Source organism: Crinia signifera, chromosome 19, assembly GCF_055691185.1.
Source record: "Crinia signifera chromosome 19, ASM5569118v1, whole genome shotgun sequence".
Classification (NCBI taxonomy): domain Eukaryota; kingdom Metazoa; phylum Chordata; class Amphibia; order Anura; family Myobatrachidae; genus Crinia; species Crinia signifera.
Genome location: NC_139226.1, coordinates 54,750,144 through 54,775,237, shown reverse-complemented (window position 1 = coordinate 54,775,237; position 25,094 = coordinate 54,750,144). Strand labels below are relative to the sequence as shown.

General features: G+C 44.5%; 1 protein-coding gene across 3 annotated transcripts in view; it reads left to right on the top strand.

Annotated features, from left to right (window-relative positions):
* Positions 1–25,094, top strand: part of ODAD1 (outer dynein arm docking complex subunit 1) — an 81,705-nt gene that overhangs the window by 277 nt on the left and 56,334 nt on the right. For 2 of the 3 annotated variants that reach the window (XM_083162605.1, XM_083162606.1), the window contains exons 2-4: positions 427–579; positions 3,514–3,589; positions 6,050–6,149. In XM_083162605.1, the coding sequence (XP_083018731.1) occupies positions 427–579; positions 3,514–3,589; positions 6,050–6,149 (329 nt within the window). Of the gene's footprint in view, positions 1–426; positions 596–3,513; positions 3,590–6,049; positions 6,150–25,094 lie in introns of those variants that run through there. The other variant, XM_083162607.1, reaches the window with a different exon arrangement.

The window sequence follows — 25,094 nt, the reverse complement described above, 5'->3', positions numbered from 1 at the left end:
CGACCTAATCGTGTGGACCTAATGCTTGTTGATCCAATACGACACCCCCCCCCCCCCCCAACAAAACAATAAAAAAAATAACCTGATGTTTTAAGTCCCAGGTTTAATAAGCTTATCATTGTTGCAGTATGTTGCAGAGGGTCTTTAACTGCTAAAAATTATTTTTGTTTCCCCTCAGTTATCGCAGTGAGCTCATGTATTATAAACCAGATAATAATCGCGTGTGTTGTGCAGATGTAATAATAAGCCAGAGACTCCCCCTCAGCATCACAGTCTGTAGCGGCCACACTACTACTGCCGCTTCCCCGGGTTACTGCCTGCCGCCGGCGCTGTGCGAAGTGTCTGTGTGTGTGTATGGACAGTGAGTGCACCCGGCGCCTGGCAACCAGACTGCTCCCCCCACCACTCTCAATATCTCTCTCGCAGCTTCCTGGATACGGCCCCAAGCAACCAGCCTGTCTGACAACAAAGCAGAGAGCCGGGTACACTGCAGGCTGCTGCTACTGCAGGACGGCGCTATACTCCCAGGACTACAACTCTGTCACAGCAGCTGGAGACTGGGATTACTCCTCCTCACTGGTTAGTTACTGTCAGGGTGAGTAATGTGCAATATACTGCAGATACCACGTGTTACCCAAGTACAGATATTGTGCACTGTGTACATATTACCTTGTGTCACAATAAAACGTGAATGCAAAAACTGTTTTGTGGGTTATTGTTTCCCCTTGGTATCATTGCAATTGAAACAGATTTCTTACAGATGGAGTAGAGGTTATTGCAGCGAACAGTGCTCCTTCATTTAACACACAGTTCAGTACCTGTATACACCGAATACTGTATCCCTGTTTGGGCCCCTCGCTTACACACATATTGCGTCGGCCCTGCAGCACAGCCGATATTTAGCAGGGACTGGTGTCACAGCTGGGTGATAAAATTCAATTGCCTGCCCAGTTATGACGTGTCGCCTGACATATCAGGGTGCCGACAGGGGAATACATATGCCTGCCTGAATCAACTGTGTGTACCAGTGGTGGCACCAGGAGTCTGTGGCAAGGGTTGTGAAAGGCATTACCCAAGTCACGATTAGGGATGGACATCGCATCACTATGTTCCACTACCATCAATGTTTTTGTTTTGATGGTAGTAGTTTTGGTACTTGTTTCCTAGCACAGCGCCAGCGATAAAGATTGTATCCATCGGGACCCCCCGAAATCGCGTTGATCGCATCGCATGCCACCAAATCGCATGCAATGTGATCAACGCGATTTTTACATTGGAATCAATGTAAAATGGTCCCTGAGACCCAATTTTACATTGGCCCCAATGTTAAATGGCCCCCAGACCCCAATTTTTATTGTTTCCCAACCCTGATGGGTCAAATGCCCCTCCATTGTTAACGCCACCCCACGATCAACGCCAACCCGAAGCGTGGCGAGCGCAGCGAGCCCGCGAGGGGCGGCAGTACGCGTCCTCCGACCTTTTCATACCCCCACTATCCACGTTGGCGTGGAGTTGATTTTATATAGTGTGGCGAGCGCAGCGAGCCCGAAGCGTGGGGAGCGCACGCGTAATACCTGTGAAGTAATACGCGTCCCCTCGCGGGGCTCGTTGCGCTCGCCACGCTTCGGGCTCGCCACACTATATGAAATCAACTCCACGCCGACGTGGAGAGTGGGGGTTGGCGTTGATCGTGGGGTGGCGTTAACAATGGGGGAGGGGCATTTATCATGCAAAATACCCATAAGGGTGGGTATACAATGGAAAATCGGGTCCATTGCCCCATTTAACATTGTTCCCTATGTAAAATCGCGTCCATCGCATCGGTCGCATTGCATGCCTTAACTTAAGGCATGCGATGGATGCGATTTTTTAATTGTCGGGGAAAAAGCTAAAAATAGCCCTGAAATCGCGTCGGTCACGTCCATCGCATACTTTAACTTAAGGTATGCAATCACCTATGACGGGCGCCGTGCTAGGAAACAAGTACCGAAGTTTTATCATTTGTTGGCACCATTCCGATGTTTGCCTTCATTGAGTGGTAAACATTTAATGGTGTTCCGATGGTCCCGCCCACGATTCCAGCCACTCTGCAGTGCTTCTGCGCATGCATGGCCAGGCTGAGGGTGTTTGCGCATGTCCAAAACAGGGCTGTATTGCGCATAAGCCAATCATGAATTTTTTTCCTATCAAATTCTTTTGACCATCGCATCAAAATATTCCATGGCGGATGCCCAGCCATCATTTGATGGTGGTCTTTTCGATATCCATCCCTAATCACAATGACGCAGGTCATACCTAAAAGGAGTTGATTGGTGGGCACAGTAGCACTTGGGGATGACATCAACTTCAGGTGTCCAGTGTAAGCCGGAGGGTCGGGGTCTCTGATGACATCTGTCACTGGTACAAGTGGGAGCGAATGTGTGTGTGTGTTCCCTCCTGCCTCTCACTGTCAGAAGAGTATATAATACATTTTACTAGAAACATTATTATTGTACTGCAGGGTTGCCTACCCTCCCGGAATGGGCGGGATGCTCCCAGGTCCCCATCCTGACCCCCGAAAAGGTGTGCAACCCTCCTGGATCCTGAGGACCCCCTCGCTCCTGGCGCCGTGAAACTACACAAGTACCCTGTTCTGTGCCAAACTAACAACCCCAATGCTTATCACCCGCAGCGCCAGAGGCAGAACTCTGGGAGACAATAGAGTCATCTGCCGTTGGGCTCCTGCTCCCAAGGGGGCACCTCTCCTCCCCTGCAAGTTTAAATCACTTAATTAAAAGCCATTGATATCACTTCTGTGGCTGAGTTCTGAAATATATATGTGTTTTCACTATATATGTAGATAGTTAGATACTTCAGGTTGTGTGTGTGTGTCCTATTTCTCAATATATGACGCTTTGCTACTTATCTTGTCAGATCCTTGCCTCAGACCCATCTTTCCTAATGCACAGGATGCCTGCAGTAGTCCCTGAAACGCATACTTGCCTACCCTCCCTGAATGGCCGGGAGGGTCCCGCAAATGGGGTCCCCCTCCAGGCCCCCCGGGAAGGTGGGCAAGTCTCCCGCATTTTCGCTACAGCCCCGGCTCCCCCCTTCCCCGCGGTATAAAACTGAATTTTGCGGGTCTGCGGGGAGGGGCTAAAATGGCACGATTCGCTTAATTTTGCGTCATTTTAGCCCCTCCCACCATCCAGGGACCTGTAAAATTGTTTCAGCTGCCAGTCATGGGGGCGGAGCATAGTGACGTCAGCCTCGCCCCACCCCCAAAACGTAGCCTCTTCCCGCCCCCCTCTCACACTTCTCCCGGAGAGGAGTTTTAAGAAGTCGGCAAGTATGCTGAAACGGCAAGCAACAATGGAAGATATCGTGCTCCCATGACGATGGCCTTAATTTCACATTTATCCTCTCCTCCTATAGCTCTGCCTGCATAACTCTGAGTGTATTTGTTTTGGTTGTTTATATCTCATTATTGTTCCTAGCATTCATTTTGCTCTAATTTTTCTCTTTTTTACAAAGATTTCAAAAATGCCTAATAGAAGACCAGCTTCCAGCATCAGGTCCGACAGCAGCGACATGGACCTGGAAGGAATGGGTATTCATCTTTTTTTTCTTACTGGACTATAGAATAATGCTATTTCAATGTATCTTGTGACTTGCCATAGCTTGTTCACAGGAGTCTGCCAATGGGTCTATTATTAGTCATGTTCTCAAAATATTGCCTAATTCAATAGACCTAATTATGTGCAGCATCCCACCAGGACACTTCCATGTAATGGGACAGAGGCATGGGAAGACTTACACAACAGTACATTTCCCAAAATTGTGACAGGCTGCGTTGTTTAGTTTTTACGCTGTTATATTTCCTATCTTCCATTCCCTAAAAGGAACTGCAAATTGTGATAAAAAACTCCTATATAAACAAGACACAGAGTAGGTTTTCCATCAGAAGACTTGGCTCCAAGCCCGGATAAGTCACTGTTCTTGCCTGTGAAATAACCCATAAACCTAGCACAAGATACCTAGCTTGCAATTTCAGATAATGGTCCCATGCAAACACTTCTCTGTATTATTGTTTTGTGGCACAAATGAACCTTTAACCCAAGAACATATAGGATCCGTTTTGCAGAAACCATATGCAATTTAGTGTTATACAGGATGCCGTAACAATGGCTGGGGAATGTAAAGCTCTATTATGTGACAAAAATTATTGAAAGCTACATTTCTGTCTCCTTCATTACCTATGTGTATGTCAGACATGGCAGTTTATTGGCATATGCTAAATACATTTATTAACAGTTTCTTATATAGCGCACACATATTCCGCAGCGCTTTACAGAGAACAGTTGAACATTCACATCAGTCCCTGCCCCAGTGGAGCTTACAATCTATATTCCCTACCACATGTACACGCACACACAGACATTCTAGGGTTCATTTTGTTGGGAGCTAATTAACCTACCAGCATATTTTTGGATTGTGAGAGGAAACCGGAGTACCCGGAGGAAACCCATCCAAGCACAGGGAGAATATACAAACTCCACACAGTAAGGGCCATGGTGGGAATGGAACTCATGAGCTCAGTGCTGTGAGGCAGTAATGCTAAGCATTACACCAATCTCATATATGTAGCAGGTTATGCTGGCCACACATCAGACCGACTTTCATCTAACTAGTTGGTTGGATGGAATAAAAATCTGATACTGGATGGGAGCAAATGTAATTTGTCATTCAGTAATTTGCTCCGAAATCTGGAAACGGACAAAACCTGTCGCTTAGACAAAGTAGTTGTATCTGTTTGATTTAAATAATTTCATTGAATGTTTTTTCCATTTTCCTGGGTTTGTGAGCAAATTGCTCTTTGTCATTTGCTCCCATCCAGTACCAGATTTTTATTCCATCCAACCATCTAGTTGGATGAATGTTGGTCTAATGTGTGGCCAGCAATAGATAGTTCTGCCCAATCATTTTTTGTGTCTCTCCGATATTACGGAACCATTAGGCATTTTACTAATGAAATTGATTCCTAATGACCACTTACACTCTGTTGGGTTCTGGTGCATTGAAAGGATCCTCATAAACCTTAAATGCACAAAAAGGGCACTTGTGGGGAAACAGGAAAATCTCAGGGCTGCATGTGTATGAGAGCTTTTGCACATAAAGTGGGCGATTGAGACCTTTTCATTACGTCCCCATAAAAAATGCTGGGCGGTGGCGGTTGATGTCACATGACGTCTCGAATTCGGAGGAAAGCGTGTAAATGAGAAGTCAGTCCAGGATGACTTTTCATTATGAACATCAGAAATATCATTTGATGGTGAGTGAGCATCTAAAGATTCTAAGTCCATGCATCTGCCTGCAAGGGGATTCACACGCCGGGGGTGGGCCGGCTGTTCGGCTGGGTGGCGTTTACCTGTTCGTTAGTTAGAATAGTATATGAAGTGTAAATGGACAAGAGGCAAACGTGCCAGGAGGAAACGAAAAGCAAGAAAAAATACAGCAAGCGTACACGTATGATACCATGATTCAGTGAAGGCAGGAGGGAGACCCAGATTGGAAAACAGAATAAAGCAATTCAGACCCAAATATACATTAAACTGATTCAGCTCTGCTTTCCCTGCTCTGTTACTAAGGTTCTAGGTGTAGGATGATATTAACCCTAAACAATCAGTAACCAGATATGGGGGTCATCAATTATGTGTTCTTAAATTGAGAGTTAAACAGAATGCGATTTATATAAGATCTACAGGCAATGCTGGTTTTTGTAGTGCCTATGATTTTGAGCCTTAGGGTTACAGCCTGTTTGTTTGCCCTCACTTTTAAAAACTGCTGAATATCTGAACCAATATAGGTAGGCTCATTGTTTTGGGTTAGGACCATCCTGTTTGCATAAGCATCATGATGTGATGGATGGCATATATATATATATATATATATATATATATATATATAATATATTTCCACTTTTATGTATAAATAGGTGGTAATAAGTATTATCTACTACTATTCAACTACAAGCTACATACCTACACTAACTTTTGCATATGTTTTGCAGCGGACAGTGAACTGGCCAAGCTACAACGCATGTATCGCCTGAAGGAGGTACAGCGTCAGGCAACTACCTCATGGAAACAGGATCAAATCAGGAAGCAGTTGTATGTATACCTGTTACCCAAAAATGTGTTCTACAAATCTGCTACATATTAGCATTACTTTAACAGGCAGATTGCTGCCTGGGGGAGTTTTGTCATGTCATTAGCAGCTTATGGTGTTCCAGGACGTGCTGTCTGGTTACATGCAGCAGAACAAGACACCTGCCACTTCTGTCATATCATGTACTTGATGGAATAATATATGCAAGCATTTACAGTGTTATCTAGGCAGTGCTTACACATGGGGCTTAATAACCAGCAGTAAGTGTGACATTATTATTTAGGATTACATGCTCAGTAACATTATTCTTCATAATGATACAGCCTGTAGATACGGTGTCATCAGGTGGCCACAGTGCCACTTAAAATGCGGCCAATCGCATCACAGTATAGAGTGCAACATTTTGTTGCTCATACGGGATATGGTCAACCCTATTAAGGCCTACATGCATTAAGTTGAACTGACTGTTGACAGGTCTTAGGTCGATACATGCAATAGGTTGACAGTGGGAAGGTTGACATAAGTTTTTCACATTTTTTAGAGCCAACATGTGCCGACAGGCGGTATTTCATGCCCTACCATCCACTGCAGCGTGGCGGGAGGATAAAATAGTGTGCCGAATGCAGCGGGCACCGTGCCCAAAGCACAGCGAGCGCAGCAGTACACTTAGATGGTGTCCATGTCGACTGCGCTGACATTCGGGTAAAAAAAAATGAAAACCTCATGTCGACCTATTTGACTGTTGACCTTCCCATTGGCGATTTAATGCTTGTCGACCTTCCAACCCTATTGATCTGTTTCAGGTGTTGACCCAATGCATGTCTACCTAAATTGGGTGGACCCATCCCCGCCCACATCTGCTCCTTTCTGTAACAAGTGCAGCGATCAGATGCAGATTTATTTAGCACATACAGCGGGATCACATTTACTTGTGGCATGTCTCACAAATGAACATTTCTTCTGGAACTGTTAATAAAATATGTTTTTTTTTTTTTTATATATATATATATATATATATATATATATATATATATATATATATATATATATACTATCTGCTATCAACTGTGTAACAAGTGAATACAAGTTGGAGCTGTCCGTACAGATAACATTTCTTATCTGTTGTATAGTGCTGGGCACGTTAACGCGTTAATATCGCGTTAACGCGCCAGCACATTAACGGCGGTTAAATTTATTATCACCGTTAATGCGAGGGGGGGGGGGGGGGGGCGCGGCGGGTGGGGGATGCTGCAGTGTCAGGGATCGGGAGATGGGGGCTGACGGGCACGGGGAAACGAACGGTTCTGCAGCGCAGGGGTGCAGAGTCTCTGTCCACATGCTGACGGAGTCCCTGCGCCCCTCCAAATATGGCCGCCGCTGTGAAGGAGACAGACGCTAGAGGTGCTCCTTTACCTCTAGCGTCTGTCACGGATGTGCAGAGTGACCAGCGCTACCCGGAAGTGCGGATTCCGGGAGCGCTGTGGACCCTGCAACCCCTGGCAACGAGCAAGGAACCCACCACCCCCCTGGAAGGAAGCAAGTAACCCACCACCCCCCTGGCATTGAGCAAGTAACCCACCACTCCCCTGGCAATGAGCAAGGAACCCACCTTTCCCCTGGCATGGAGCAAGTAACCCACCACTCCCCTTGAATGGAGCAAGTAACCCCACCCCCCTGGCATGGAGTACAAAACCCCCACTGGTAACAAGCAAGTAAACTCCTGGCAACAAGCATGAAACCTACTATAGCAACAAGCATGCAATCTCCCTTGGCAACAAGCATGTAATCCCATCTGGAAATGAGCATGGAACCCCTGGCAACGAGATTTTAGGTAAGCGGCACTTATGTGCCTATCAGTGCGATTAATCGCAGTTAATTGCAAAAATTTCATGCGATTAATCGCGATTAAAAATTTTAATAGTTGCCCATCACTACTATTGTACTATCAGTCCATTCCTATTATTATTTATTTCTGTTTGCCACAAATTTGTTTGATGAGTAGCAACAGTGTTTATCAGTGGCAGCTTGTACCTTTTGGGGGAGGGGGGCTGCCTCTGGCTGTAACTACCACGAGGATACCGCAAAACAGGCCCCCCCCCCCTGCCGTCGCCACCACCGCTGCCTCTCCCCCCATCCCTGCAGAGTTCTCGACGCCTGTGCTATGATGACAGGTTCCGGGACTGGCGCATGCGCAGTACAAACCTCTGTCCTGCACTTGCGGCCAGCTTCTATGGCCCATAGAAGGGGAATCGTGGTCCTGGAGCTTGTATAATGCAGATGACAGGGATCAGATCTTTGGATTTTGCTCGGCAGCCCGTAGAGAGGCTCCCAATGGGACTGCCTTGGTGACTGACAGGTTGGACTTCCAATAGGAAGTCACTGCCAGTCACAGTGAAGCCAGTGCAGTCTCACAGACTGCATCTGGCTTCACTACAGTGGCGGATTGTACCTGGGAGGGCTGCAGCCCTGCAACCCATAGGTAAAAACTGCCACTGGTGTGTATGGAGGTGCTCCCAGGAATAATTGCTGGTACTGTAGCAGTCAATAGGAGAAAAAAAGTATTCCTATTTTGGGACACTCACTGGACTGATGTCTAGATTTACTCACATAGGGCCTTATTCGAGTTCACTCTTTCTGACAAAATCCTTCTTAGATGGACAAAACCATGTGCACTGCAGGGGGGCAGATGTAACATGTGCAGATAGAAATAGATTTGGTGATTTTTTTGGTGATTCTTTGCAGGGTAAATACTGGCTGCTTTATTTTAACACTGCAATATAGATCTCACTTTGAAGTAAAACCCCACCCAAATCTAATTAGATCTGCACAAGTTACATCTGCCCCCCTGCAGTGCACATGGTTTTGTCCATCTAAGAAGGATTTTGAGTGAACTCGAATAAGGCCCATAATCCTACAAGGAGTCAGTTACAAACATATAATTAATAATTGACTTTTATTATTGTTTATATTAAAATTGCTGAAGACCTGTGAGATATAAGATTTTTGAAAAAAAAAACAGTATTGTGAAAAAGGTTTGTGCTAGAAAAAAAAATACAATAAATGTGTAACATACCATAGCTGCCAATCAGCTATTAGCTTTTATTCATTTCCTGCAAGATACACAATGAATGCTTATTTTTGATTGGTTGCATATTTTCACTCCTTTGTTATAGTCCTATTTTTTTTTAATAAACAGCAAAAGCTGTGTAGACATACAAGGTACATGTACCTATTATACTATACAGCAGGTTTACATGCAAAAAAATAAAACAGATCATATTTGTACTTCTTTATGTATGGTCTATATTTGTAAATAAACAGTAATACAGGATGTTTGGACAACTCAAAGGAAGCCCTATCTACTAACTAGGGCTGTGCCACAACTGTGTATTCCTGAACCTGTCATTGCACAAGCCTGCTTTGCTGAATGTGAGTCCTTGCTTGTGCTGCAGGCGCTGACAAAATGCGTCAGGTTTCACAACCTACAATAGACATTAAATGCGATTTTTCACTGGTTCGCACTGAAAACAGGTTATGTTTACTTGCCAGTTCAAATAAACCCTATCTATCCAAGTAAATATTTTTTCTTGAATACTGGATACAGTATGTGCTTCCAGCTTTGTTTGCAGATGTTTAAATTGCTACATTCTCTGATAGTTTTTAAGAGGATAAATTGGCTGTAAATTAGACAGTGGGACTGATTTCAAGTGATTCTTATTGCCGTCTTACTAATTGGAGTTAGAAATGTAATGAGGGAAGAAATATTAATTAGCTTCTGGTATTTAAAAAAACAGCCTGGAACATTTCTGGAAGCAACACTAATTAGGGAGGTGGGGGATTCTGTTGAGGGGTGCTGTCTATCGAGGAGAAGATGGATCGCTCTCATAGGGTCTGATTCTGAAGTAGACACAGTTATATTTTTTGTTGTTGCTGTAGTTGTGTCTTTATGCTAATGCCGCTACAATGGCCTTCCTTGTTGTACATCTGTGAGTCAGAATGTGCAAGGACTGCGGCGCCTACCAGCAGTGTCTATAAACGTTGAAAGCATTCTTTGTGTTTTATTAGATGTCACCAGCCCTATGCTGGCTGCAGATCATCTGTCTTAGTATGGTCTCCAATGTTAGCAATTCAGTGTCTCTGTAAGAAAAACGCCCATACATATTTGTGCATACATTTGAATATGTACGGTGAATCTGTACAAACATCTGATGCATGAGCAGTGCAACCCAGATGCATGCGCAGACAAAAACATTGTACAAGAAAAAAATACATTTGCCCCCACAGGAAAAAATAAATAACATCGGCCCTCACATGTAAAAAAATAAAATGCATTAACCCCCACAGGAAAAAAATCGAATGCATTAGCCCCTACAGGAAAAAAAATAGATTGGCCCCTTCAGGAAACAAAGAAAATACATTGGTCCCACATGGAAAAAGTAAAATACATTGGCCCTCACCCTGTACCTGGGAGTGTGCATACAACTGTCATGGCGCCCACCTTCCCACTGTTATTTTGTTCTGGATCTGGCCCTGACCTAACAGCACCTAGATGTGCTTGCTATTGGCATGATAGTGCGTCAGTCAGCCTGGCAAGAGAAGTACTAAGCCCAGCTGACCCGGCTGAGGGCATAATGGGACCAGCTGAGCAAAACGTATCCCACTTTCCCAGTGACCAAGCTTACCTTACCTGTATAATTGCTGGCAAACGGTTCAATAACCCTGTTAGTTGCAGACCATTTGAAGTGACTAAGGGGCTTAATCAGACCTGATCGCTGCTGTGGGATTTTTTAGGGCCTTGAGGCCATAAGATAATCGTCATCCAGACAGGGTAAAAACCTGCCCTGTGCAAGGGCAAGGGTGCGATTGACTTGTGATAATATTGCTGATCTCTGTCCATCTGCAAATCCATACGCGTCTCACACACCTTCAATTGATTTGTCTGTGCAAGTGTGCGTAACACTGACCCTTCTACAACACTGCTATAGAAGCAGGCTGATGGAGGCCGGAGCTGACCTCTCGCACCCTGAAAACGGCTGGGCATGCCTGCATTTTTCCTGCACACTCCCATCAAACAGACAGTTACCACCACCAAACGGCGGCTTCCTGTCAAGGCGCAAGGGGATAGTGTATAAAAAAAAATCAGATTGGCCTTGTGCATGTGTTCTATGCTCCGTACGCATAAGCAGTCGTATGATAATCGATCGTGAGCAATCATCTCTGAATAACCCCAAAATTTATTATTCTAAAATAGTAATAAACTATCTGCAGAGTGAAGAAACTGAGATAAAGCAGGATGAATAGTCATACATGCACAGAGGGCAGTATTCAATGAGGCTGATTCGCCATGTTCTAAGGCGAATGTGTGTTATTTTCATGCTCTAAGGTGAATCTTTTTACTGAAAAAGTGGAATCACCCTATTCAACGTGCAATATTCGCCGACGGCGAACAGTGAATGACGCAATTCGCTGTGGTTTTTCAATGTGATTCGCCGTGAGTGTATTCAATGATCAGATGGCGAATTGCTTTCTAAGTGATTTTCGCCGTGTGTCACCGTGTAGCAATCGCCATCTTTTCATGGTGAACTGGAATGTGATCTTTTAAAATAAAGTTTTGTTTTTTTAAATTTGGTGTAAAAAAACAGGAATTTTATTATGTGAAGGGGCATGCTATTCTTATTCATACACATGAATATATATTTAATTTTTAATTATTATTTTTTTTTTACACATAACAGCCAGCAGGGGGCCGAGAGCCGCTCATTAGATATTCATGTATTCACTGCTCCCGATCATTACATATGCACGATCGGGAGCAGTGCAAGCGGCTCCCTACCTGCGTGCCCTGCTAGCTCTCCTGGGGGGCAACTTGTGCTACCTGGGTCCTGGGTAGCCCTCCTCCCCCCCCCCCACATACATTCTGGGGCAGGCAGGGAGACTTCCATCTCCCTGCCTGCCGCCGGCTCCCTGCGGTGTCCGCCGCAGGGGTTAAGAATCGCCTTCAGGGGCAGCGAGCCCCTGCGGCATTGAATACTGTGACAGCGAGGGCTGGCAGCGAAGGCTCCAGCCCTCCGGAACACGGCGACTGTGCAGCGAATCCTAAACAGGATTTGCTGCACATGCCGAGTATTCACATTGAATACTGCCCAAAGTCTGGCAGCTCCTACTAATGCTGACTGAGAATGCTAAAAGTAAAATAAGGGAACACGCCTTGTGAAAATAATCTAGAGCAGCCATTGTTCTTGGTCGTTACATTTTTTTGGGGAAAAAAAATGAGAGATAGATACATTTACATTGAATCATCAGCACCATTTCCTAGCACTTTACCAAGTATAAGTATCTCTTACTAACTGCTTTGGGGCTCATCTACATTTGTATAAAAGTAATTTTAAAAAATTCCTCTCATATGTACACACCCACGCTTCTAGGTGCCATGTTCACAATCTCTTTTCACAATCTCTCCATATATGGAGCCAGACACGCCCTTTGGGTGGAGCATGACACGCCCCTCAATGGGGTGCTGTGCAAAATTCTATTACCAACTATCATCTCCCTGAAACTAGTTTTCAAAAGTAGGCAAGTATGTACTACAGATCAGTTTACATTGTAATGATGGGCATTCATTGTGACATCGGGATCAATGGGTGTGAGTGGAGGTTATATGCACACACTGGAGCGATGTTAATGAAGCACGCAATTTATGTCCCTCATTATGATAGTACAGGACATTAGCAATATCGTTAGGTTTGATGTGCTGCACATGAAACCTGAAAACATTGCATGCAACTGCTGGGGCTGTATATTTGATGTAGACATATTGGGCCTAATGCAGTAAGCCCCGTAGATTTGAAAAAAAAGTACTTGACTTCTCTAAAATCCTGTAAAAGACCCCTCTGTCACAGGCTGGGATACAGTGGTATGCCGTGTTATACGCTCTGTTTACTATTTTTCACTAATGTCATGCTATTTTCCTTAATAGTAAGCTATTTTCACAAATGCTTGTGAGAATTTTGTGCAATTACAAGTGCTATGACAACTATAGTACAGTAGCGGCAACAATGCTAAATCACTGTACACTTGCAAAACCTTAAGGGGTGCACACATGGGGCAATTCTTCTTAGCGATTTTAACTACATCGTCAAAATCGCTTAGTAGGTCTGCCTGAATCACCCCATGTGTACACAGCAGGCAATAGTGATGCAAGCCCCCGCAGCATTACTATCGCATGGCAAAATTTGGCTGCGGCTCCCGGGACTGGCAGGATGTAGTTACTGTAGCTGTCTCTCTGACTGTCTAACATATTACATCTTGATACATATGGTGCTCAGTCCAAATCATCGGGACTGAGTCCTGTGTGTGCACAACTCTAGTGCTCTGGAACACTGCATGCGGATGCCAGGGCCAACAACATGATAGTTTTCCATGACAGGAACTTCAAATTCACCAATTCAAGAGGTTCAAAGACCTCTGATTGGAGAAACTGGAGAACCAGCAACAGATCCTGTGGGAGGTACAAAAGGTGGTTGAAGTCGCAACACTCCTTTAAGAAAAGTCTGCACCTCTGGTATCACAGCGAGACGTCTGTGAAAGAAGACTGAAAGTGCAGAGACCTGGACTTTTAGGGAAAGTGAATAAAGCCTTTGGATACTTCCTTGTCTCGCACCAACGGACATAGGCCTTCCAGATGCAGTGATAATGCCGTGAAGTGACAGGTTTTCTCGCACTCATCATAGTAGGAATCACTACCGGTGGAGCACCTCTCCGTTTCAACAGGTTGGCCTCAACAGCCAGGCTGTCAAACTAAGCCGAGGCAAATTTGGGTAGGCAAACGAACCCTGTAGAAGAAGATCTGTATGGAGAGGAAGCCGCCAAGGAGAGGCCGCAGGTCGGAGAACCACGACCTCCGTGGCCAATCCAGAGCAATTAGAATCACGGAACTGGACCCTATTTTTATCTGTTTGAGAACCTTTTGAATCAAAGGAAACGGTGGAAACAGATAAGCAAGATCGAACTCCCATTTGATTGACATTGTATCCACTGCCACTGCGTCCTGGGACCTGAAGCAATAAAGAGGGAGTTTGTTGTTCAGTCTGGACGCCATCAGATCTATGTGTGGCGTCCCCCACCTCTGAGTAACCTGCTGAAAAACTTCCGGATGCAGGGACCATTTCCCCGAATGATAATCCTGGCGACTGAGAAGGTCCACTTGCCAGTTCTCGACATCCGGGATGAAAATGGCGGAGAAGTTTTCTGAGTAAGCTTCTGCCCATTCCAGAATGGTTTAGTAGGAAAAAAGCGCTTGTATATTTTGATCATGTATCATAAATAACAGTGATAGTGAAAGTGCTTAGCTGCTAAAAGAAAGATAAAAGTGGTAGTAAAAATGTTTACAGCCCTTAACAGGCTTTTTGGGGGATTGCGGGTCCCGGCTGTGGCTGAAAGGTAGTACTAGATGTGAATATCCTCGGCAGCTCCAACTGTCCCTAAACTTACCTAGGTCTTCTGGCTTTTCATTCTTCCTCCACGCCGTCTGTGTTCCGGACCTCCGCTAGAATGCTGCGATCACCGGAAGTTCGGGTGTGATGACTTCCGGTATCGGCGGTGTGCGGACTTGTGTGTTCCCCGGCTTCCAACGTGTTTCGATAGGCTGGCTCTCTTTGTCAAGGATGCCTGATGCTGGTCTCTTCTTAGCTTTGTATATGTTTTTTGCTTCTTTCTTTATTTAAAAAACTTTGCTTAAAAACGGAAATGGACAATCTTTTTGGTGGCAAGCACATGTGTAGTATGTTTCTTAGGAAAAGATGCATATTTTTTTCAATGATAAATATGTGTTTTTGTGAAAGTGGATATCTGATTATTGTAAAAAAGCAGCCAGCTCGAAGTTGAATCCTTTCGGTTGTAAAGTATTTAGTTTGTATATCCATTTGGTTTCTTTTTGTTTAAGGATTTTTACTGTATTAAGGATTTAAGGAAGTTTATATTAACTTGTTCTATTGCATTTATTTTAAGTTCTTCAGGGTTCTTTCCATGTTTCTCGGCAAAATGGCTTGACAGGCTGTGTGTTGACAGTCCTTTCTTTATATTGTAGATGTGTTCAGCTGTACGATTTTTTAGTTCTCTTATCGTCTGGCCTACATACTGTAGCCCACATGGGCATTCCAGTAGATAGATGATGTTCTTCGAGTTGCAGCTTAGATATTGTTTTTGTTTGTATTCCTTTGATGTTTGGTTTGAAGTGAAGGAGGGCATTGGTTTTGTTGCATTTTTTCGTGTCGCTTTACAGCTTGCACAATTTAGGCATGGAAAGAAACCTTTAGATGTACTTGTCTTGGTTCATCGATGGGAATGAAACTCTTTGTTAATTCTTGTTTTAAGTTTGTGGCCTTTTTGTAAATGATTCTTGGTTTTTCTGGAATGAGTGACTTGAGTTCGTTACCCAATTGGATGACATGCCAGTGTTTGGTTATTATCTTTTCAATTGCTTTATGGTTAGAATTGAAAAGATAATAATCAAACACTGGCATGTCATCCAATTAGATCGAATTCTATTTGGTATCCTCGGAAAATAACTTGAAGAACCCAAGAATCTTTGCAATGTTCTGTCCAAGCCTCCAGGAAGGACATTAACCTGGCGCCCCCATTAGGATCCCCCAAGTGATGCCACGGATTTTTCCACTGGCTTGGTGTCCTGTCGGCCACTGTGCAATGGCTGCCCCCGGCCGCTGTCATACTTCATTTTATGCCGCACGTGGTGACGACCAGTCCCTTCCAGGGTCCCTCGATGCAGGCAGACCCTTGCTAAAGGGTCTGCCTGGTTCTTTGTAAAAAAATAAATAAATAAATTCTAAAATCAAAAATAAAACCTAAGCTCCATCGGGAGCTATTGCCCAGGAGACCGACTCCTCTGGCACTTTCTAAGACTGGGGTCTGGGTGGGGATAGAGGGGGGAGGAGCCAGCCATTACAAAAGATTTGAAGTGCCGACTCAGTACACCAGCCCTATCCCCATCAGTCATCCAGACTGCAGTGTCCCCTGCTGCATGAAGGGGAAAATTTGTTTCCATATACTGTAAATACAAAAAGCATTTATAGGTATCCATTTGCTGTCTGTCTTTAGTTACTTAAAAATTCTTTATAATACTGTTTTTTTGCTTGAGCTCACTTTGCTTTGTTTCATAATACCTTATACCAGTTATCTCAGCTCTTATATTTATTGAAAAAGCATTCTATTTTGGTGTACAAGTTTGCAGCATATACAATGATCATCGCGCAAATAAGCACAATAATGTACGCATGTGACAGCAGCCACATGTTTAACATTACTCACATGAAACATTTTTATTTTTTTTAGCAAAATAAGATATAAAAGTCAAATCTTGACATTAGTTTCTTTCTGTGATAGAATTAAGGGACTCTTATCTTGGGTGTGACCTTTTCTGAATAGATTCTTTGTATACAGTATCAGACTTTGACTAGACCTTGACTTTGGAAGTCCCCTGACTGCCAATTAATCTCTGCCTGAATCTTGATTATTTTCTTGTCTATGTGTTCTAGAACCTATATTGCCTGCTCTCTTGTGCCTTGGACTGTCTGACCACTCTGTTGTCTTTTCAATTTTTGTTTGATTCTTGAAAGATTCTTTAGTTGAAACCCGTGGTTGTATACTTAAGAAATGTGTGCAATTGAGTATTGGTTGCTCTCCCAGATCTACTGGAAAGGAGGCTGCTAAAAGTGTCTAAAACAGGTTAGTGCAGGGGTCAGGAAACTTTTTTATATATTACCCCAAAATATATTTAAATACGCAGACGTTGAAAGGAATAAAATCATATAATTGTAAAATTATAAAATGTAATACACACTGTACCCCTAGGAATTGATGATATATCCTGCTAATACGGTACACAGCCTGGCAGCAATTGATGATGATGATGATGATTACCATGTATGGCTGTGTGTGGTACAAAATTTGCACCGCACACCGCCATACATAGTAATCATCATCATCATCCTCAATGGCTGCCAGGCTGTGTGGGGAATAGCCATTGATAATGTGACGTCTAGGCAACTATTAGTGTCAGTATTTCAAGATGATATAGTGACAGTCTGTGCAGATTATTTTCCCTAGACTAGAAATGGATATAAATCTAGCTGACACTGCCCCACAGAATAACACCACCACCTCCATGCATTACTGTATCTATTGCACACTCAGCAGTAGAGGGGAGGAAGGCGGATAACTGACTTTAGGGAATCTGCTGCTGTGCAAGTTCTATTCTGCGCATTTGCAGAACATGCCTTGTGTTGTCACCTGCAGCTGCTCCCTGATTGACATGGAGTAACTTTGAGGGGGTGGGAAGGGGGAGGAGTCACCCCTGTATTCTAGGAGGGCAAGCCAATGGTGTGTGTGTCATTATGCAGGCTTCCTGGCCTTGCAGCCCCAGTTTCTGTTGGCCAGCTGTGTAAGATTAGGCTTAATCAGATGGCTTGTGTGGAACTGATGGTTGCGATGTGGGATCTCAGTTTACAACATCTATTGCTGGGATTACAGGTACATGAGTGAGGCATCTCTTCTACTGATATGTCTCCTGAATGTCCACCAGCAATGCCACCACAGTGACGAAAACGTATGGCCTCGCTGGAGTATAGCGCGTACAGGCCACGCCCCCTCCCCGCTAGAATATGCCTTCAAATATTCGGGCACGCTTTCAGCACGCAACAGGGTCCCTCCCTGTACCTCTTCAATGTTGGGAGGTATGCTATCAAAAGATAAATTATAAACAATCAGTGAGGTCACGTTAAATTCTAGACATTCCACGACCCCAAATATGAAGTAATACAATGTAAGTAGTTGAGGAAATGACGGCAATGGGTTGATAATTAGATGTATGGTTTTGGCGCTATGTAGTAAATAAGGAAAGGATGATATTAACATAGGCCTATTGTTCTTTGTTTTACACCTCTCAAAGCCAGAAATGATTACATTTGTGTCCTAATGAATATGTTTGTAATAAAGATTTAGTTTTCTTGTGCAGCAGCTTTGAAAATCCAGTCCAGAAATGATTAGTACAGTATAAGTGTACAGAAAGTAATGTAGTGTACTAGGTTATCACCCAGGAGGATAGCTGCTATGCAAACTCAATCCTTTTTCAGGTTCAAAAATTAAAACTGTGTTGTCATTGTCATAACGTATTTTCTCTACAATCTGTACAATCTCATAAAGCATAGTAGTAAGGAAGGAGCATTATCCTGTTATTATAACTCCATATACTGAACGTTGTTCTGCCCGTTATCATTTTTTCGGTACTTGTTTCCTAGCACGGCGCCCGTCGTGGGTAATCGCATACCTTAAGTTAAGGTAACCTAAGGTATGCGATTAACACGACCGACCCGAAATTTAGCTATTTTTAGCTTTTTTTTCCCCGTCAATGAAAAAAATCACATTGATCGCGACCACTGCATGCAATTATAATGGCATGCGATGCGACCAACGCGACCGACGCGATTTTCCATAGGGGACAATGTTTAGAGGGCCAATGGCCCAGATTTTTTAGTGTATAGGCACCCTAATGGGTATTTTACATGTGAAATGGCCCCCCATTGTAAACGCCACCCCAGTACTGACGCTAACCCGAAGCGTGGCGAGCGGAGAAAGCCCGCGAGGGGGTGGCGTTAGGCGTCCTCCGACCTTTTCATAACCCCACTATCCACGTCGGCGTGGAGTTGATCTTATAAAGGAGGTTATTCTGATCGGAGCGGCCAAACGTGCGTACGTTCACTATTAACGTACGCTAGCCGTACGCGGCCGTTAGGGTTAGGTCCACCCACAAATCAGCCGCTTACGTACGGGCAGAAATACCATAGAAGGGGAGTGGCGTACAAATGAGCGTACGGCACCGTACGCGGACGGGCCAGCCCTTGCACTCCGACAACAGGCGTACAACTGAGCGTACGCCGCCGTTTACGGACGTCTTTCGTCCGTCTTCCCACCGACTTCTTGCGGAGATCTGAGCGTACGCCAGCTTGCACGGACGGGTCCCTATTGTTTTCAATGGAAAACACAGGTTATGTCACCGCTCGTGAGAGTGAGCGTACGTCCGTGTACGCTGCCATACCCTTCACATATATGGACCTGCAAATCTTGCCTCTCAACTACTAATCTGACAATTGATTAATTAATCTATTTGTTATTCAATTATTGTTTTCTATTAACTCAATAGTCTACCTTAATAAAGACCTAATAAAACTACATTTTAACCCTCATTACATGTATATTTGTTATGTTCTAATGTGGCATTTTAATCACTATCTATGTGTCCCCATATTGCTGTTACTTTTACATCAAGTTATGTTGGTGTTTCTGTATATGTACTAAATTATGTCCATAATTACTTTGTCCACAATGTGTAACATGTATACCTACCCTGATGTTATGTGTGATGTTTTAATCTAACAACATTAAACATGCATGCATTTTCACTATGTGTTATTTTACTCAAAAACACACACATTCACACATCAATCATTACCCCTCACCTCAAATTACAAGTATAACGTACAGTACACATCTGTATGTACCTACCCTTACAAGCCCTCTAACATATTTATTAGTAAAAACACAGGCAATTTCGAACTGTACATAAACGTTTATTTTGGGCAAAAATAATAAGGGGGGGGGGGGGATAAAACAAAATTAAATCCGGGCCTCCAACAGTCCAAACAGTATCTGGAGGTACAGGAGGGTAAGTAGTATCTCCCTCATTAGGGCTGCCACCTCCTCCTGCTGCTGTTCAGTGTCTGTAGTGAAGGGATAAAAAAAAAAAATTAATATATAACATACACAAAAGTTTGTTGTATTTGTACATAATAAAAAGTTCAGAGTTATGTGTGAAGGCCACATACATTTGTAAACTACATTGAAGATGGGTCTGCTGTAAACACAGTACTAAAAAATAATATGTTAACACACACATACTGTACATAGTAAATAACATTAATTCAATTACTCCTTCATCAATGAATGTATGCTGTATCCCAATTGGTACTTTGGTTTTGGGGGACTGTCCTCTAACCTCACAATTAGCCTGTGCTATTTAAGGGTTATGACATTGTTGTGGCTTAAGCACTCCTTAGTATTTTAAATTTAGGACATTGCTGTACAAATTATAGGCCTACAGCTATGTTTGTAAAGCATGCATCCGCATGGCCTCACACACTATTACCAAAACAATCTCTACATTTAAGTTGCACCAGTGGCAGATTAAGCCTTTGGGGGGCCCGGGGTACTTTAGAGCGGGGGGCCCCCTTGCACTTGTCATTACTGGCCGCACACTGCATGGGCGAATATTATACTGTCAAAACACAGAGTAAAGGCAGAATAAACTTGGTCAATGGTTACCTGCAGGGGATATATATATATATATATATATATATATATATATATACACACACACCACATGAAAAGCCTGTGTTTGTCCCTCTGCCCCTTACTCTGGAGGAGACCTCACAGTCCTAGTGCTGCCTCTGATTAAAAACCCTCCTATGACTAAGCTGCTGCTGCTGTTCTCCATGGACCTGAGAAGCATGTAATGAGCTCCACCAATCAGAGCTCAGCACAAACTTCTCAGCCTCTGTCCTCTGGTGCAAAGTGTCATGGGACTTAGTCAACTCCCAGAAATGCACTGCACACTTGTGCAATCAGTGTGCCTTGGCTCCCGATGCTCAGCACCATAAATCATTGTCACATTGGCAGATAGGTGAAGCTGCAGCACTACCACACCCATGCACAAAACATTTAGCTAAAAAAAAACAACATAACTTAAACATTTTATTTTTAAAAAATACATGACAACCACAGGGGGCCCCTAGCTAGAGGGGGGCCCAGGGGCACTGACCCCTTGCGCCTCCATTATAATCCGGCCCTGTGTTGCACATCATGCTGGGAGCTGGAGTTACCCAACACCTGGAGCCACATAACTACCACACCACTAATGTCGGATATCTCATTGGATGTACTGTTATGTCAATTATTCAAGGGGTGAGGCATGGCCACACTCAAAAAAACCACCAAGGGGAGCCTTGTTCCTGGAGAAGGACAGGACACACCTCATGGTCGGCCTGCAGTGATATGTTGCAACTAATGTTGATGTTGGATACACATATGTGGTTGTTGTGATTGTTTATGTGTAGAAATGTGTAGGTCAACATTAGACACATTATTTACTTACGGCTACTTGAGCCATCCTGGTCGCCGCTGGTTGGCTGTGCAGTGGTTGGGGGGGTCAGGAGCAAGGGGGATGGTCCTGGAGTTTGGACCGAGGTAGTGGGTGTGAGTGGGGAGTGGAGAGGTTTGGGGGTGGGTGGTGGAGAGGTGTAGGGGGGTTTGAAATGGGGTGGGGAGGGGGTGGGGTGGGGGTTGGGGAGGGGGTGGGGGTTGTGGAGGTGGTGGGGGTTGTGGAGGGGGAAGGGGATGGGGAAATTGTGTGGGTCCAAGCTGCACCCAGTGTCTCCAGTGTTGGGGAGGGGGAGGGGGTGGGGGTTGGGGAGGGGGTGGGGGTTGGGGTTGTGGAGGGGGAAGGGGATGGGGAAATTGTGTGGGTCCCAGCTGCACCCAGTGTCTCCTCTTCTTCCTCCTCCTCTTCTTCCTCCTCCTCTTCTTCCTCCTCCTCCTCTTCCTCCTCCTCTTTCTTCTCCTCCTCCTCTTCCTCCTCCTCCTCTTCCTCTTCCTCCTCCTCTTCCGGCTGCTCCTGGGCTGCCTGGTCCCGGCGTGCCTGCTCCCGGGCTTCTCTGGCGGCTCTTGCCCGTGCTGAAATGTTCATGTTGATGGCATAGAAATCGAAGATTGGGTTTCATAAAAAAGGGGGAAAGAAAAATTCACATTAGTCATGCTCATAACCTTCAAAATTATCATTGCTGTGATATTTCAGACATTTATCATGCAAACTATTTGATATCCTACACCCAAAAACTGATCAACTACTTAAACCCCCCCTATACACCCCCTATACACCCATATACCCCCCATATACACCCATATACACCCATATACCCCCCATATACACCCATATACACACCCATATACCCCCCATATACACCCCCATATACACCCATATACCCCCCATATACACCCCCATATACACCCCCATATACACCCATATACCCCCCATATACACCCCCATATACCCCCCATATACACCCATATACACCCATATACCCCCCATATACACCCCCATATACACCCCCATATACACCCATATACCCCCATATACACCCATATACACCCCCATATACACCCATATACCCCCATATACACCCATATACACCCCCATATACACCCCCATACTCAGCAACATATTTATAAAAAGTACACAAAACATTGCTAAAAAACGCTGACATACTAGTAATCAAAACTTACATCGGGCAATATGGCGGCGAAGGGTGCTCAGCAAAACTGGCTGCCGCCGGCGCAGGTCTGACCAGCGCCGCTCAACCTGCCCCAGGCTTCTGCGGACGCCGGTCGTCGAGAAGATCAGGCGGCGGGCAGCAGTATACGCCCGCCGCTTGTCCGCATTGCTAACATATGGGCCCCTGGGCCCCAGGTGACGGTCCATGACGTCGACCAGGGCCAACAGCTCAGGGGTGGAAAATGGCCTAGCTCTGTTAGAAGTCATATTGGCAATGGCGCAGTTATTAATTGCAGGTACATATATCACTTTTGGTGCTTGCTGATTGGTCGAAAAAATTGTTTGTTTGGTATTAACTTTATTAATCCCTCTTACATTAACAAACTGGATGCGAATAGAAACTTACGCGGACCGTTCCGATATACACACACCACAACCAACAGCATGCATTTAATGAAGAGAGTACTGTATTTACAGTGTGTGGAAAATAATACACGCAACCCTCTACTTATAACTACGCTGCTTAAAGGGGGCACGATACACCGATATCCGTGGAGAGGAGTACTGTATTTACAGTGTGCGGAAAATAATACACGCAACCCTCTACTTATAACTACGCTGCTTAAAGGGGGCACGATACACCGATATCCGTGGAGAGGAGTACTGTATTTACAGTGTGCGGAAAATAATACACGCAACCCTCTACTTATAACTACGCTGCCTAAAGGGCCACAATGCAACATGCTGCTGTATGACAATTTCATACACATTACATATGTAAGGAAAGCATTATAACGTGATGTTTTGAAATGTGACTCACAAAGCATACACGAACTCCAACAGATACCAGCTGACAACACTCGTCATTGGAATGACAGGTGCCCACATTTCACGATGTAGCACAATGCTCCACAACCTGTGTATGTGCATATACAGGTGTTTGATCAGGTGCGTTGAGACCTGCGTAATTTAAGCGGGAATTATCGGCGGGAAATATCGGCGTAAATTTGCATCTACATTGCGTGGAAAAATATACGCCCCCTTGTTCATGGCGGGAAATTAACATATAAATATTCAGTCAGATGCAGCCCACAATTGCTGCAAACATGTCTGACTCAGACGATTCCGCAGCTGAGGACGCTCTGCAGAGAGCTACAGCACAATCCCTGCTTGATGCACTGAACAAGAGGGAACAGGAGCGGAGAAGGAGGGCCCAAGAGAGGAGTAGCCTGCAAGACCAAGCGGGCCCCTCAGTAACAGGCCCTGTTGAACCTCCACCAGCTCCACAAGGGCCAAGCAACCAGCCAGAACAAGAGGTTGCATCTCTCCAAACAGGTGTGACCCAGCAGGTGCATGGTGAGAGAACTGGGGCCACCAGAAAACAGGCTGCAACATCTAGGGTGAGGACTGAGCAGGATACCACCACCAGAAAGAGAAACCCTGCATTTGTAGAGGCCGAAATGCGAATTCTAGTGCCCAGGGCACGCGAATGGATTGAATTGGAAACCAGGAAGCCTAGTGCCAGTGCAAGGAGAAACCTTTGGGAGAAGATCACAGAGGAAGTGAACCAGGTGGCACCAGTGGTCAGAAATTGGGACGCGGTGAAGAAAAGGTTAGTGTGTTTGTCAGGGCAATTTTTCAGCAGTCTCCAGCAGGAACTGAGGCCCTTATTCTAGTTCACTCTTTCTGCCCAAATATTTCTTAGATGGACAAAACCATGTGCACTGCAGGTGAGGCAGGTGTTACTTGTGCAGAGATAATCAGATTTGGGTGGGGTTTTACACCTGCCTCACCTGCAGTGCACATGGTTTTGTCCATCAAAGAAATATTTGGGCAGAAAGAGTGAACTAGAATAAGGGCCTCAGTTCCTGCTGGAGACTGCTGAAAAATTGTCCTGGTCTTTGTCCCCCTGATGTCATATGTGTGTACATATGTTACATGTATGTTTTGAGACTAATAGAAAGGTGTGTTTGTAGATAGTGCTACACTTCAATGTCACATGTGAACACAACCATGTCTAATAACCCACATTGATATACGAAACATGCACCATTGTTGTGATGTGAGGTTATGGGCACAGTTCTGCTCATGTGAAGTATGTGATGGGACAAGAGAAAGTGTGTTTTGGAAAGAGTTGTTGTAACATGTTCCATATGATGCTACTGAAACAAGAATGACCAAACTGTGCACATGTAGCTGGTGAGAAACTACACATCCCAGTATGCCATTCCATAGTTAAATTACTCCATAATAACCACATTGTCAAGCTATGGTGGAATGTGTAGTTTCACACCAGGTGGAGGTGCCTAATTTGGCCATGGATGATGTCATTTCTGCATAGTGATGTATGTATGTGCATTTAGTGGCCTAATGAATGAGATGAGACACTGAAATGCCTCCTAATTTAGACATGAATGTGTGTGTGGGACACATATGGCAAAAAAACATAAGAGCACCCACACTAGGAAATGTCACGTAGCTAGGGGTACCACATAGTCCCTTTAATTCCGGACACATATTAATTACACAGGTTCTGTGGCTGGCTGACTTC